This window comes from Pleurodeles waltl, chromosome 5 (assembly GCF_031143425.1).
Source record: "Pleurodeles waltl isolate 20211129_DDA chromosome 5, aPleWal1.hap1.20221129, whole genome shotgun sequence".
NCBI lineage: Eukaryota > Metazoa > Chordata > Amphibia > Caudata > Salamandridae > Pleurodeles > Pleurodeles waltl.
The window spans coordinates 997582420-997596704 of NC_090444.1; the positions used below are offsets into that span (position 1 = coordinate 997582420).

At 46.1% G+C, this 14285-nt stretch overlaps 1 protein-coding gene across 2 annotated transcripts in view; it reads left to right on the forward strand.

Annotated features, from left to right (window-relative positions):
* Window positions 1-14285, forward strand: part of ENPP3 (ectonucleotide pyrophosphatase/phosphodiesterase 3) — a 709815-nt gene that overhangs the window by 609333 nt on the left and 86197 nt on the right. For both annotated transcript variants that reach the window (XM_069235161.1, XM_069235162.1), the window contains exon 24: window positions 3523-3655. In XM_069235161.1, the coding sequence (XP_069091262.1) occupies window positions 3523-3655 (133 nt within the window). The remainder of the gene's footprint in view (window positions 1-3522; window positions 3656-14285) is intronic.

Below are 14285 nucleotides of genomic sequence, written 5' to 3' on the forward strand. Positions count from 1 at the left end.
CAGATAGGGAATGGGGCGTAGTTGGGGCGGGGCACAGCACTAGACAAGGCCGAGGAAAAGTGCACTGTTTATACATTAACACTGAATCTCATATCAAAATCGCTCTTCTACCATCCATTATCACTTTGTGAACGAGCATGTTTTTTTTTTTATTGTTATGTTGTATTTTATGCTTAGTACGCAGAAACCCATGGTTTGAGGCTTCCCAAAAAGATCCGACAAAACTAATGCTGCAGCGTTATCTCTATTAGTCTAGAAATCCAACGAAAATATTCTGAGCCTAGACATCTAACCGTGAATAGTAAACTGTTCTATTCAGTAATAAGCCGAACACACGGCTTCCCATTGCCTTCAGTTTGACACCAGGGAATATGTTATTTAAAAATAACTGTTTAGTCTCCTTCATTTGCTGTTGTAATTTGTATTACCTGAGGTAAAGGCAACGATACCAATATGCCTAGAACCCAGTGCGTTAAACTGTATTCATGAAAGAAATTAAATAACCAAGTAACCAGATTTTCACAAGACAACTGATTGTATATCATTCATTTCAAAATACGTTCACGTAAAAGTGACCTCCCTTAGGCATGCATGGTGCCACGTTGAGAATAAAAGAAACCTTAACACCAACTTATTGTCACAATGAACCCAATTCTGAGGGTGGGACTGATACGTTTTCAATGTCTTTATAGTGGTGGTATTTTTCCAAAGTACAAAGTGCCATGGTCTTTTTACAAATTGGTGTATTGTGTGTCACAAATGTAATGATGGTCAAAGAAAGTGATTAAGACAAACTCACTTCCAGTGAAAGATAATTGGCATTTAAATGTCAAGTGTCGGTGACTTAGTAGTATCTCTACCGTACCAAACGATACCAAGGTACACCCTGTTTTCTTTGCTAAAACTTCATTTCTCGTTTTAGAGAGTTAGTAAGCATTAGTAATATGGAGAAGAAAAAAATACCAGGCAGCAATGGAAGAATTATTTAGAGCATAGATTTGTGAGAAAACCACCCGCAAGATAAAGGGAAAAGTCAAAGGCTTAAGGCTTTCTGCCTAAGCTAACATTACATCCAGATCCAGTTATTCAGAAATAAAGGGCCGTATTTATACTCTGGTTGCGCCGAATTTGCGTCGTTTTTTTCGACGCAAATTCGACGCTAAACTAACGCCAACTAACGCCATATTTATACTATGGCGTTAGACGCTTCGGGCGCCAAAGTGCCCGGAGTGTGCGTCATTTTTTAGCGTGAACCCCTTCCTTGCGTTAATGATATGCAAGGGAGGCGTTCCCGTCTTAAAAAATGACTCCCAGGCCTTTACGTGGTATTTATACTCCCGGGCAAAAATGACGCCCGGGAGTGGGCGTGGCCAAAAACGGCGCATTTGCGCCGCTTTTTAACGCCTGGGTCAGGCATGGCGTTAAGGGACAAGTGGGCTCAAAATGAGCCCAGAGTGCCCTCCCCTGCCCCCAGGGACCCCCCCTGCCACCCTTGCCCACCCCAGGAGGACACCCAAGGACGGAGGGACCCATCCCATGGACATTAAGGTAAGTTCAGGTAAGTATTTTTTTTTTTTTTTTGTGGCATAGGGGGGCCTGATTTGTGCCCCCCTACATGCCACTATGCCCAATGACCATGCCCAGGGGACATAAGTCCCCTGGGCATGGCCATTGGGCAAGGGGGCATGACTCCTATCTTTACAATGATAGGAGTCATGTTGATGGGGGATGGGCGTCGTTAAAAAATGGCGCAAGTCGGGTTAAGACGATTTTTTTGCCTCAACCTGACTTGCCCCATTTTAAGACGCCCATACGCCATTTTTTCCCAACGCCGGCGCTGCCTGGTCTACGTGGTTTTTTTCCACGCACACCAGGCAGCGCCGGTCTGCTTGCGCCGGCTAACGCCATTCCATAAATACGGCGCCCGCATGGCGCTTCAGAATGGCGTTAGACGGCGCTAAATTTTTTGACGCTAAACTGCGTTAGCGCAGTTTAGCGTCAAAAAGTATAAATATGGGCCAAAGTTTATACAAATGCTCTCTGAGGTGTCTCTTGACTCTGCAACTGGAAGCTAACCAAACTCGTGCCTCAACCCACTGGTAGTGCTAGGGCAAGTAAGAAACAGTACCCACAGAATCTAAATATTTAATAGCCAAATGGCACTGAATGGTCGAGTGAATATAATAAGCAATTAGGATAACAGTTAACTTAAATGTTCAAATGGATGTTTTATAATGTTCCTGTAATATAGCCTTTTTTTTTACAGTGGACCATTACAGTATATCACAGAAATATTCAGAATATGTTCAATGTGTGAATAAGGGTAATTATAGTGCAGTATAGCTCAAAGGTATAAGCGAACAGTCCAGTTTTTGAGGGCCTAGTTAGAAAGTGATAGATGTTGGACTTGCTAAAAACTGTTATCTGTGAGCCTAGAGAAATCGTTGGGCCTGATTTAGAGTGAAGACAGGATATGCCTTCAAAATACACTGCATGGGACATCGTTAACCTCGACATAAGTAAGATATCCAAAGGCCCATTTATTATCTTACTACTAACTGCATCAAACGATGTGGAAACACTGTAGATGGAGAGGTCAAGAAATGGGCAGAGGATTCAACCTGCACCTTCTACTGAAGGATGGGTAAGAGGAATGTCTTAGGTGAAGAAGGATCATGGGTGGGGGATGGAAAGGTGAGAGTCATCATAGAGCAATGGCAAAAAAGGGATCATTTTAGATTTCTCCGAATTATACGAAGGGATAGCGTTTTTGTTTTTCAAACAGAGAGATATCTATACCATCCTCCTAAAAGAGCTTAATCATTTTAGTCTAACCATGTATGAAGAATTGGAATGCAAATTACGTTTTAAGAACATTGCAAAGGGTAAATAATGCTAAGAAACTTCGATTTATATTGCCTTATGTGACCGAGCTTAGGTTGCAAACTTTATGTCTTCTTGTGACGAATGTGTCTCACAAAGATCACAAAGCACAGAATAAAATAGAGGACCACAGGTGTTGGACAACCAGCCAAATGGCTAACACTCGATGGATGGCCATTTTTATTAAAAATCACTCAATTAAGGTTGCCTGTACTTCCGAGATAATATGGATGCTGTGTGATTTTACTGGGATGACAAACCAATCTGTGTAGATCTGGGGAAAAAAGGTTTTAAAGAGGCATCCATTATAAATCAATCATCTTGTCCTGTGATCTCTGTGTAGAACGGGATCTTATATTGGAACAAGTTCTCCTGGTAGAAGAGGAATTTAATTTTAAACCCATGCCATTTCTTAATGCAGACAAATGCTCAGTTATGACTATCTTCCCTGCAAGTCACACCTGACACCATAGAAAACACATTTACACACACACACACACACACACACACACGTGCGCACACACACACACCCACATACACTTATTAATGCCAGCACAAAGTGAAATTAAGGTCATATGTGTTATAAAATGTTACTAACTAGAACTTGCGGTATATAGCATATATGTTTTGTTATTTCAGTGATCTGGATTCACCTCCATGATGTTCTGCTTCCAGGATATGCTACTGAAAGAAATGGACTGAATGTGATAAGTGGACCTGTGTTTGATTATAACTATGATGGCCATTATGACACTCTCAATGAAATTGAACAGTAAGTATAGCCTGGTGTCCAAAATTAGGGTATCAAGAATGTGATAGAGAGGCTGACATCTTGTAGGCATTCCCCACTGAGTATGCCCAACCACTACCATGTTGAAATTATCTGGGGATGGAGTCGTTTTGAAAGAATGAGGAAACTGCAATTAATCACTGCTTCTCCTAGTCCATCAAACCCACCCTGAACAGATGTTGCTCTAGTCAAACCTAAATGTTTTTCTATGTGAATAAACTGGGTTGATTTAGTTGGGAAGTAACTAATATTTTTGTTGTGAATCAGTAAGGGCCTGATTTAGAACTAGACAGACGGGTTATTCTGGCACAAGGGTGATGGATATCCCGTCTGCTGATATCTAAATCCCATTCTATTTTATGATTATAAATCAGGCAATAAGTTCCTCACCATCTCTTGTAGCACTTATGACATTTTCTGTTTTTAAAATGTATACAATGTGTTTACAGTATTTATTTATCATACCTGGCACGATGAGTAAAGCGGTCAATATAACAGATGTCTGAATGCAGTTTCACGGGGAACATTTTTTTTTTTAAATACACAGTTTTAGAAAAGTCAAAGTATATGACAATGTTCATTTTAATTTGCCTGATGCAAAATTAGTAATTTGGAAATACATTGAGTGTGTTTTTACCTAAGGTCAATGCTATGTGTCCATTGAGCCTGGAGTCTATGTACATACACTAGGATTTCCCAATATTGTCAGAATGCCCCAAATAAAAAAAATAAAAACATGCAAAACAACGTTGCACAAAAAGCGGCTTAGTTAAGCTGCCTGAAGTAATTACACTTGCACTTGCCAAATTAATTTCATATCTTGCAGTGATGATGGCGTCACCAGTGCTGATGTTAGGGAGACCCAACTGCGTAGCAATAAAGAGTGCTGTGCAATGGCCCACTGCACCAGAAAAACTGCAAAATCCTGAAGGTTGCTTGAAAGGTATTTTAAAAGATCCACTGAGTATGGAAATTGCACAGGACACCACAACATGCCCGATTCAAGAAACCTGGAGGAGGAGTCCAACCAAGGACTGACTCAAAAACAACAAAATACTGGGAGAAAGAGAATAATATTAAGTAAGGAGCGAGGGGCCAGATGTAGCAAAAAAGCAATTTGCGACTTGCAAATTGCGAGTCCCTGCGACTCGCAATTTGCAAGTCGCAAATTGCTATGCAGTACGGTGTCTCAGTGTTGGAAAATGGGTTATTGATAGGGCAGGTAGGTACCTACACCTAGCAACAAGCCACAAACCTCCACAAAAGTACAGTTAGGTCTCAGTAAATTAATCCCAGCTCTACCCTTGGTAGCTTAGCATCGAGCGTCAAGGCTTAACTTAGGAGACAAAGTGTAAAGCATTCAAATATCACAAAACAGTAATTAAATAAAACACAGGAAACAGTTTAAAAATCCAAAACCAATTTATAAAAATAGCTTATATTTTTATCTTTAAAATGACACAAAAACGATTAAAATCGGTTCAGGGGAACCGGAGATATGAATTTTTAAAGTATTATTATTTTCTAGCGCTCAGAAACGAAAAGCGCCAATCGGGTCATCTGGTTGCACCAGGACCGGGGCAAAGTCAAACTTTCAGGCCGACCGCGATGGAGCCCTGCTCGGCTACAAGTCGCGGGAGGCCTCGGTCAAAAAGTTACCTTCTGACTTAGTCTCTTTTTCGATGTTTTTCTTCCCCGGGACGAACCTGCCAGTTGGATCCGACCTCCTGGAGCCCTTGTCCGGATACGCGAAGTCGGTTTCCTCGGTGGTGATTTTTACCTTCGGACTTAGTCGTTTTTTTCGAGATGAAAATCCTTCGACCGGGGTAAACCTGGATCTTGATCCGACGTCCGTGGAGCCCTTCTCGGATACGATGGCTGGAAGGTCCCGGTCAACTTTTTACGTTCGGACTTAGTCTTTTTTTCGGATGTTTTTCTTGACCGGGACGAACCACGAAGTCAGGCCGGGTCGCGGTTGAGGCAAGCCGGCTAGAATTTCCGCGTCGAGTCGGTCACTTTATGGAGCTTTTTTCTAAAATTTCTCCAATCTTTTCCAAACTTCTGGGGCTTCACCCAGATGTTCTTTTAAGGTTCTTTTGGGGTCCACAGCTCACCCCAAGGGTCCAGAAGTTCTGTGATGGTCCTTGGGAAGTGCGGACTTCAACTCCCAGAGTGCACCTGGCGCAAACTCCTTTTTGGCCACTGGACAGTGGTCAGCTGGTCACTTTTTCAGGAGTTGGTGCAGGGGACTCTGGTTAGCAATTTTTCACCTGTAGCAAACAGGGAGTCCCTCCTTGAACCAGTGGAAGCCAGGCAAAGTCCTTCTTGTGGTGAAGCCCAAGTGTGCAGCTGGTGCAGTCTTTCTGAGTGCAGGGTCCAGGTGCAGGCCAGGGGTCCAGCAGGGCAGTCCTTCTTCTTCTTGTAGTTCTTTCTTCTTGAAATTTGGTGGGGATCTGAGGCGTGGGTGCAGGTCTGCCAGTTTTATCCTTGCTCCTGGGTGAAAAGCAGGGGGGCCCTGGTCCTCCAATCAGGGACAGGGTCGTCCCCCTGTGATGACCACTTCCTGGGAAGTGTGGCAAAAATCCATCCCAGAAGGCAATAGTCTCTAAAAATCCAAAATGGATGAATCTGATTTTTAGAGGAGAGATCTGGCTGAGCCCACCCACTGGTGTGGCTAAAAATCATAAACACACCCCTCTCCTGCCCTCTCCTAATCTAATCAAGGGGGCACCTAGCTGTCTGGGGTTGCAGGATGTGGGGGTGTTGCTGGGTGCTCCAGATGTCCTTCTCTGCCTTTGAAGACCAGTTTGGCAGCCCTCCCCCTTCCTGCTTCCCCATCTGCTGAGGGGAGATTCTCTCCCCCAAGCACATTCCTTTGTGTAAAGCCAGGCCACTTCACACCTCATAAAAGTGGCCTGGCAGAAGCTGCTGCAGGCTGGCCAATCAGAGCACAGCAGCAAAAACAATGCAGAGCTGAAATTGGCAACTTTTTAGGTAAAGTCTAAACTTTTTACCTGCACTAGTTATATTAAATCCAACAACTGGAAGTTGTGGGATTTATTATAACAATCAATTTGATACCAAATTCTTGGTATGTAACATTTAAGGAGACTTTAAAATTTAAAATAAAGTCTGCCCATTCTAGCCTATGAAGGCCATTTACTTCAATGAGGGAAAAACGAATTTGGCTGTTTTTACCTCACCAGGGCTTATAAATCTATTTTTATAAAGTCCCTGCTTATAGTTACATGGCACCCAGCCCTAGGGGCACATAGGGCACACCTTAGGGGTGACTTATATGTAAAAATAAGGTAGTTTAAAACTTTGGAAGTAACTTTAATTCCAAAGTCGAATTTGCATATAACTTTAATTTAAAAGCAGCCAGCAAGGCAGGCTTGCTTTTAAAATGACACTGGGCACCTCAGCAATGCACCTAGGTGTGCACCACCTATGCTGTGGTCCCTAAACCTACATGCCCTACCATATACTAGGGACTTATAGGTAGGTTAACTTAGCCAATTATAATTAGCCTAATTTGCATATCCATTTTACACAGAGCACTGGCCCTGGGACTGGTAAGCAGTACCCAGGGCACAGCCAAGAGTCAGTAACCACCAGTACCTATCCAGAAAGAGTGGGGGTGATCAGGCAAAAAAAAGGACTTTCCTACACTGCCCCCCCCCCAGATGAAAGGTGATGGGTACTAACCTACACCCTGGTAGTCCTCATCAGCTAAGTGGAAAAACCTGGAAAGGCCATCTGCATTGGCATGAGCAGTCCCAGGTCTGTGCTCCACTGTGAAGTCCATCCCCTGTAGGGAAATGGACCACCTTAACAGTTTTGGGTTCTCCCCCCTCATCTGCATCAACCATCTGAGAGGTCTGTGGTCAGTTTGTACACGGAAGTGAGTGCCAAACAAGTAAGGCCTCAACTTCTTCAGGGACCAAACCACAGCAAAGGCCTCCCTCTCAATGGCACTCCATTTCTTCTCTCTGGGGAGTAGTCGCCTGCTGATGAAGGCAACTGGGTGATCATGGCCCTCTTCATTAACTTGTGCTAACACTGCCCCAATCCCTTCCTCTGAAGCATCTGTTTGCACTACAAACTCCTTGCTATAGTCAGGGGCCAGTAACACTGGTGCTGAACACATAGCCTGTTTTAGGGTGTCAAAAGCTTTTTGACACTCTGGGGTCCAAATGACCTTCTTGGGTTGTTTCTTGGAGGTAAGCTCAGTCAGAGGGGCCACTATGGTCCCAAAATTCTGAACAAACCTCCTGTAATACCCAGTCAGGCCAAGAAAGGCCCTGACCTGAGTCTGGGTTTTTGGAGCCTCCCAATCCAGGATAGTCTGGATCTTGGGCTGGAGAGGTTGTACATGGCCTCCACCAACAAGGTGGCCCAGGTACACAACAGAACTTTGCCCTATCTGGCACTTGCTTGCCTTGATAGTCAGGCCTGCTTGAAGCAGGGCCTGAAGCACTTCCTTCAGGTGGACCAGGTGGTCCCTCCAGGTGGAACTAAATACAGCTATATCGTCTAGATAAGCTGCACTAAAAGATTCCAACCCAGATAGGACTCTATTCACCAACCGTTGGAAGGTGGCAGGAGCATTTTTCATCCCAAAGGGCATCACCTTGAACTGAAAGTGGCCCTCTGGTGTGGAAAATGCTGACCTCTCCTTGGCTCTTGGACTTAAGGCAATCTGCCAATATCCTGAGGTCAGATCAAATGTGCTCAGGAATTTGGCAGCCCCCAACCTGTCAATGAGCTCATCAGCTCTAGGTATGGGGTGAGCATCAGTCCTAGTGACTGCATTTAGACCTCTGTAGTCCACACAGAATCTTAATTCTTTCTTCCCACCTTGGGGACTAGCTTTGGGCACCAGTACCACTGGACTGGACCAAGGACTATCAGAGTGCTCAATTACCTTCAGATCCAACATCTTAGCCACTTCTGCTTTGATGTTGGCCTTGACCTGGTCAGACAGCCTGTACAGCTTGTTCTTGACAGGCAAGCTGTCACCAGTGTCAACATCATGGACACACCAATTGGTGAGTCCAGGGGTCAGGGAGAACAGACTAGCAAACTGTCCCAAGACTTGCTTACAGTCTTGTTGTTGCTGATCTGTCAGTTTGGGAGAGAGTACCACTCCCTCCACTGACCCATCTTTTTCCTTTGAGGACAGGAGGTCTGTCAGAGGTTCACCCTCCTCCTCCTTCCCTTCATCAGTGACCATCAGCATGGTCATGTCTGCCCTGTCCTGGTGGGGTTTCATCCTATTAACATGCAGGATCCTGTGAGGATTCCTGGGGGTGACAAGGTCCACCAAGTAGGTGACCTCACCTTTTTTCTCTAGGATTGGATAGGGCCCAGTCCATTTGGCCTGTAGTGCCCTAGGAGCCATGGGCTCCAAAACCCACACCAGCTGTCCTGGGTGATACTCAGGCATGGTAGCCTTTTGATCATGCCAGAGCTTCATGAGCTCCTGACTGGCCTCCAGGTTCCTGCTTGCCTTCTTCATATACTCAGCCATGCGAGACCGCAGGCCTAGTACATAATCCAGCACATTCTCCTTGGCTTCCTTGAGAGGCTTTTCCCAAGACTCTCTCACCAAGCACAATGGGCCTCTTACAGGGTGCCCAAACAGTAACTCAAAGGGGCTGAATCCAACCCCCTTCTGTGGCACTTCCCTGTAGGCAAACAGCAGGCATGGGAGGAGGACATCCCATCTCCTCCTGAGTTTGTCAGACAAACCCATGATCATGCCCTTCAGGGTCTTATTGAATCTTTCCACTAGACCATTGGTCTGTGGATGGTAGGGTGTGCTGAACTTATAAGTAACACCACACTCCTCCCACATGGCTTTCAGATAGGCTGACATAAAGTTTGTGCCCCTATCTGAGACCACCTCCTTTGGGAATCCCACTCTGGTGAACACACCAAGTAGGGCCCTAGCCACTGTGGGTGCAGTGATTGTCCGGAGGGGTATTGCCTCAGGGTACCTGGTGGCATGGTCCACTACCACCACAATGTACCTGTTACCTGAAGCAGTTGGTGGGTCTAGGGGACCAACAATGTCAATCCCCACCCTCTCAAAGGGAGTCCCAACCACTGGCAGTGGAATTAAGGGAGCCTTTGGCTTGCCCCCTGTCTTGCCACTGGCTTGACAGGTGACACAGGAGCTGCAAAACTCCCTGACTTTTTCTGACATTTCTGGCCAAAAAAAATGGTTGACCAGCCTGTTCCAGGTCTTGGTCTGTCCCAAATGACCAGCTAAGGGGATATCATGGCTTAAGGTAAGGAGGAATTCTCTATACTTTTGGGGGACCACTACTCTCCTAGTAGCCCCTTCTTTGAGGGTCCTAGCCTCAGTGTAGAGAACTCCATCCTCCCAGTAAACCTTGTGGGTACCACTGGTATCCCCTTGTTCTTGCCTGGCAGCAGTCTGCCTCAGGCCCTCAAGAGTGGGACACTCTCTTTGTCCCTGGCACAAATCTTCTCTGGTGGGCCCACCTGCCCCTTGCAGTTCTGCCAAGTCAGGCAGAGTTTGCAGGGAAGGTGTCCCTCCCTCAGAGTTCAGATCCTCCCCCTCAGGGTTAGATTCTTCCTGACCCTCTGTACTTGTTGGGGCTGGTAAGCCAGACCCAGTGCCCTTTCTCTTCTTCTTGGAGGCTTGGCCCATTGTTCCAGGGTCCAAGTGTCCAGCATTTCCCTGTTGTGCTGCCTGTGACCTGGTCACAGCACACACCCATTCAGGGAGATCCAGCATCTTTGCATGGACCCTTCTCTCCACTTCTGACCATTCAGATGCTTCAAGATCATTTCCCAGTAGACACTCTACTGGGAGGGCAGGAGCTACAGCTACTTTTTTAGGGCCAGTCACACCTCCCCATTCCAGACTCACCATAGCCATGGGATGGAGTTTGGTTCTGCTATCTGCATAAGTCACCTGGTGGAAGACACCAGGTAAGACCTGCTCTGGAGAAACCAGCTTTTCTGTGACCATTGTCACACTGGCTCCTGTATCTCTCAGAGCTTCCACTTCAGTCCCATTGACTTTAGGCCTCTGCCTATACCTCTGCATGATGGGAGGTAAGGTGGCCATAGTTGCAATGTCCACCCCACCCACGGATACTAAGGTGACTTCAGTGTACCCTGATTCCACCCCTGGGCCAACTTCCACCCCCAACCCTACACTAGCAATCCCCTGGGATTGCCCACCAGTGGGGGGCTTCTTGGTGCAGATAGCATCTCCTCTTTTATGTCCTGGCTGATAACAGTCAAAACACTTGCCGGCCTTAGCAAGCTCCTGAAACCTTCCTGCTTTAGCAGGATCAAAATTCTTTCCCTGATACCCTTTCCCTTTAGAAGTGAATTGGCTCGGGGCTCCCCCTCCCTGAGAAGTTTTTGGGGACTCTTGTGAGGACTCTTTGGGTTTTTTGTCATCTTTCCCCTGGTTCTTCCCCTGAGAAGAACCATGTCCTCCCTTTTTCTGATCACCCCCTGGGGGTCTCTGGTTAACTCTAGTTCTTAACCAGTCATCTGCTGCCTCCCCCAGCTCTCTGGGGTTGGTCAACCTAGAGTCTACTAGATACTGGCGGAGCCTCTCTTGGACACAATTAGTTAGAAGGTGCTCCCTCATAATCAAATTGTACAGCCCCTCAAAGGTACTTACCCTGTTGCCCTGTATCCAGCCCTCCAGTGCTTTCACTGAAATGTCCACAAAGTCCACCCAGGACTGGGTGCTTGTCTTTTGGGTGTCCCTAAACTTAAGCCTATACTGCTCTGGGGTTAGACCAAACTTTTTAGTCAAGCATCTCTTCATACTGGGGTATGAGTCTGCATCCTCCCCACTCATGGTTAGGAGCCTATCCCTCCCAGAGTTGGGAACTAACTCCCAAAGGAGTGAACCCCAGTACTGAGGCTTGACTTTCCTCATCTGGAGGGCCCTCTCAAAGGCCCCCAGCCACTTATCGATGTCATCCCCCTCTACATAGGCAGGAACCACCCCTTTGGGTAATCTGGGGGCAAAACCCCCACCCAGGGACACCTCAGTTTCTTTCTCGCTGCTTCCATCTTTTTTTTCTTTGCTTGCCCACTTCTTTTTTTCTAGGGCAAGCTTATCTGCCTCCAAAGCTATGTAGGCTAGCTGGGCTTCCAGCTCTCTCTCCCTAATGGATGGGTTCTCTCCTCCTGAAAGGACCCTCTTCCTACCACTAGCTTTGGGTCTACCCCTAGTGACTGTGTCCAGTGAGGACCGTTCCTCCTCTTCCTCACTTGGGGTCTGATGCCTTTCCTCCCCTGAATGGTTAGAGTTAGCATCATCTTCTTTTGGTTCCTCCTCTGGAGCTTCCTCTGTCTCTACCTCTTGGGCCTCAGCCCATGCTGTCAGGGATTTAATCAGGATTTATTTCCTGAGATTAGTGGTTGCAGGCAACCCCCTCTCAATACACAACCCCCTAAGCTGGACTACTGTCAGTGTGGGTAGGCTAGCCAGATCAAGCTCCATGGTTCCCTAGTTTTGTGTCAACAAAAGCTTTTTGCAAAAATTGGAAACAAGAATTTAGAAAAATTACAAAAATTCAATAATTGAAATTAATCCAAATTAATTTAAAAAAAAAATTAAAATTAAAAATTAAAAACAATTTTTGCACTAGGACAATTTAAAGGATTTTTAATTTGTTTTATCTAAAACTGTAACGTGATATTGAACACAAGTACAGGATCCCGTCGCTGCTTCCAATTATGTTGGAAAATGGGTTATTGATAGGGCAGGTAGGTACCTACACCTAGCAACAAGCCACAAACCTCCACAAAAGTACAGTTAGGTCTCAGTAAATTAATCCCAGCTCTACCCTTGGTAGCTTAGCATCGAGCGTCAAGGCTTAACTTAGGAGACAAAGTGTAAAGCATTCAAATATCACAAAACAGTAATTAAATAAAACACAGGAAACAGTTTAAAAATCCAAAACCAATTTATAAAAATAGCTTATATTTTTATCTTTAAAATGACACAAAAACGATTAAAATCGGTTCAGGGGAACCGGAGATATGAATTTTTAAAGTATTATTATTTTCTAGCGCTCAGAAACGAAAAGCGCCAATCGGGTCATCTGGTTGCACCAGGACCGGGGCAAAGTCAAACTTTCAGGCCGACCGCGATGGAGCCCTGCTCGGCTACAAGTCGCGGGAGGCCTCGGTCAAAAAGTTACCTTCTGACTTAGTCTCTTTTTCGATGTTTTTCTTCCCCGGGACGAACCTGCCAGTTGGATCCGACCTCCTGGAGCCCTTGTCCGGATACGCGAAGTCGGTTTCCTCGGTGGTGATTTTTACCTTCGGACTTAGTCGTTTTTTTCGAGATGAAAATCCTTCGACCGGGGTAAACCTGGATCTTGATCCGACGTCCGTGGAGCCCTTCTCGGATACGATGGCTGGAAGGTCCCGGTCAACTTTTTACGTTCGGACTTAGTCTTTTTTTCGGATGTTTTTTTTGACCGGGACGAACCACGAAGTCAGGCCGGGTCGCGGTTGAGGCAAGCCGGCTAGAATTTCCGCGTCGAGTCGGTCACTTTATGGAGCTTTTTTCTAAAATTTCTCCAATCTTTTCCAAACTTCTGGGGCTTCACCCAGATGTTCTTTTAAGGTTCTTTTGGGGTCCACAGCTCACCCCAAGGGTCCAGAAGTTCTGTGATGGTCCTTGGGAAGTGCAGACTTCAACTCCCAGAGTGCACCTGGCGCAAACTCCTTTTTGGCCACTGGACAGTGGTCAGCTGGTCACTTTTTCAGGAGTTGGTGCAGGGGACTCTGGTTAGCAATTTTTCACCTGTAGCAAACAGGGAGTCCCTCCTTGAACCAGTGGAAGCCAGGCAAAGTCCTTCTTGTGGTGAAGCCCAAGTGTGCAGCTGGTGCAGTCTTTCTGAGTGCAGGGTCCAGGTGCAGGCCAGGGGTCCAGCAGGGCAGTCCTTCTTCTTCTTGTAGTTCTTTCTTCTTGAAATTTGGTGGGGATCTGAGGCGTGGGTGCAGGTCTGCCAGTTTTATCCTTGCTCCTGGGTGAAAAGCAGGGGGGCCCTGGTCCTCCAATCAGGGACAGGGTTGTCCCCCTGTGATGACCACTTCCTGGGAAGTGTGGCAAAAATCCATCCCAGAAGGCAATAGTCTCTAAAAATCCAAAATGGATGAATCTGATTTTTAGAGGAGAGATCTGGCTGAGCCCACCCACTGGTGTGGCTAAAAATCATAAACACACCCCTCTCCTGCCCTCTCCTAATCTAATCAAGGGGGCACCTAGCTGTCTGGGGTTGCAGGATGTGGGGGTGTTGCTGGGTGCTCCAGATGTCCTTCTCTGCCTTTGAAGACCAGTTTGGCAGCCCTCCCCCTTCCTGCTTCCCCATCTGCTGAGGGGAGATTCTCTCCCCCAAGCACATTCCTTTGTGTAAAGCCAGGCCACTTCACACCTCATAAAAGTGGCCTGGCAGAAGCTGCTGCAGGCTGGCCAATCAGAGCACAGCAGCAAAAACAATGCAGAGCTGAAATTGGCAACTTTTTAGGTAAAGTCTAAACTTTTTACCTGCACTAGTTATATTAAATCCAACAACTGGAAGTTGTGGGATTT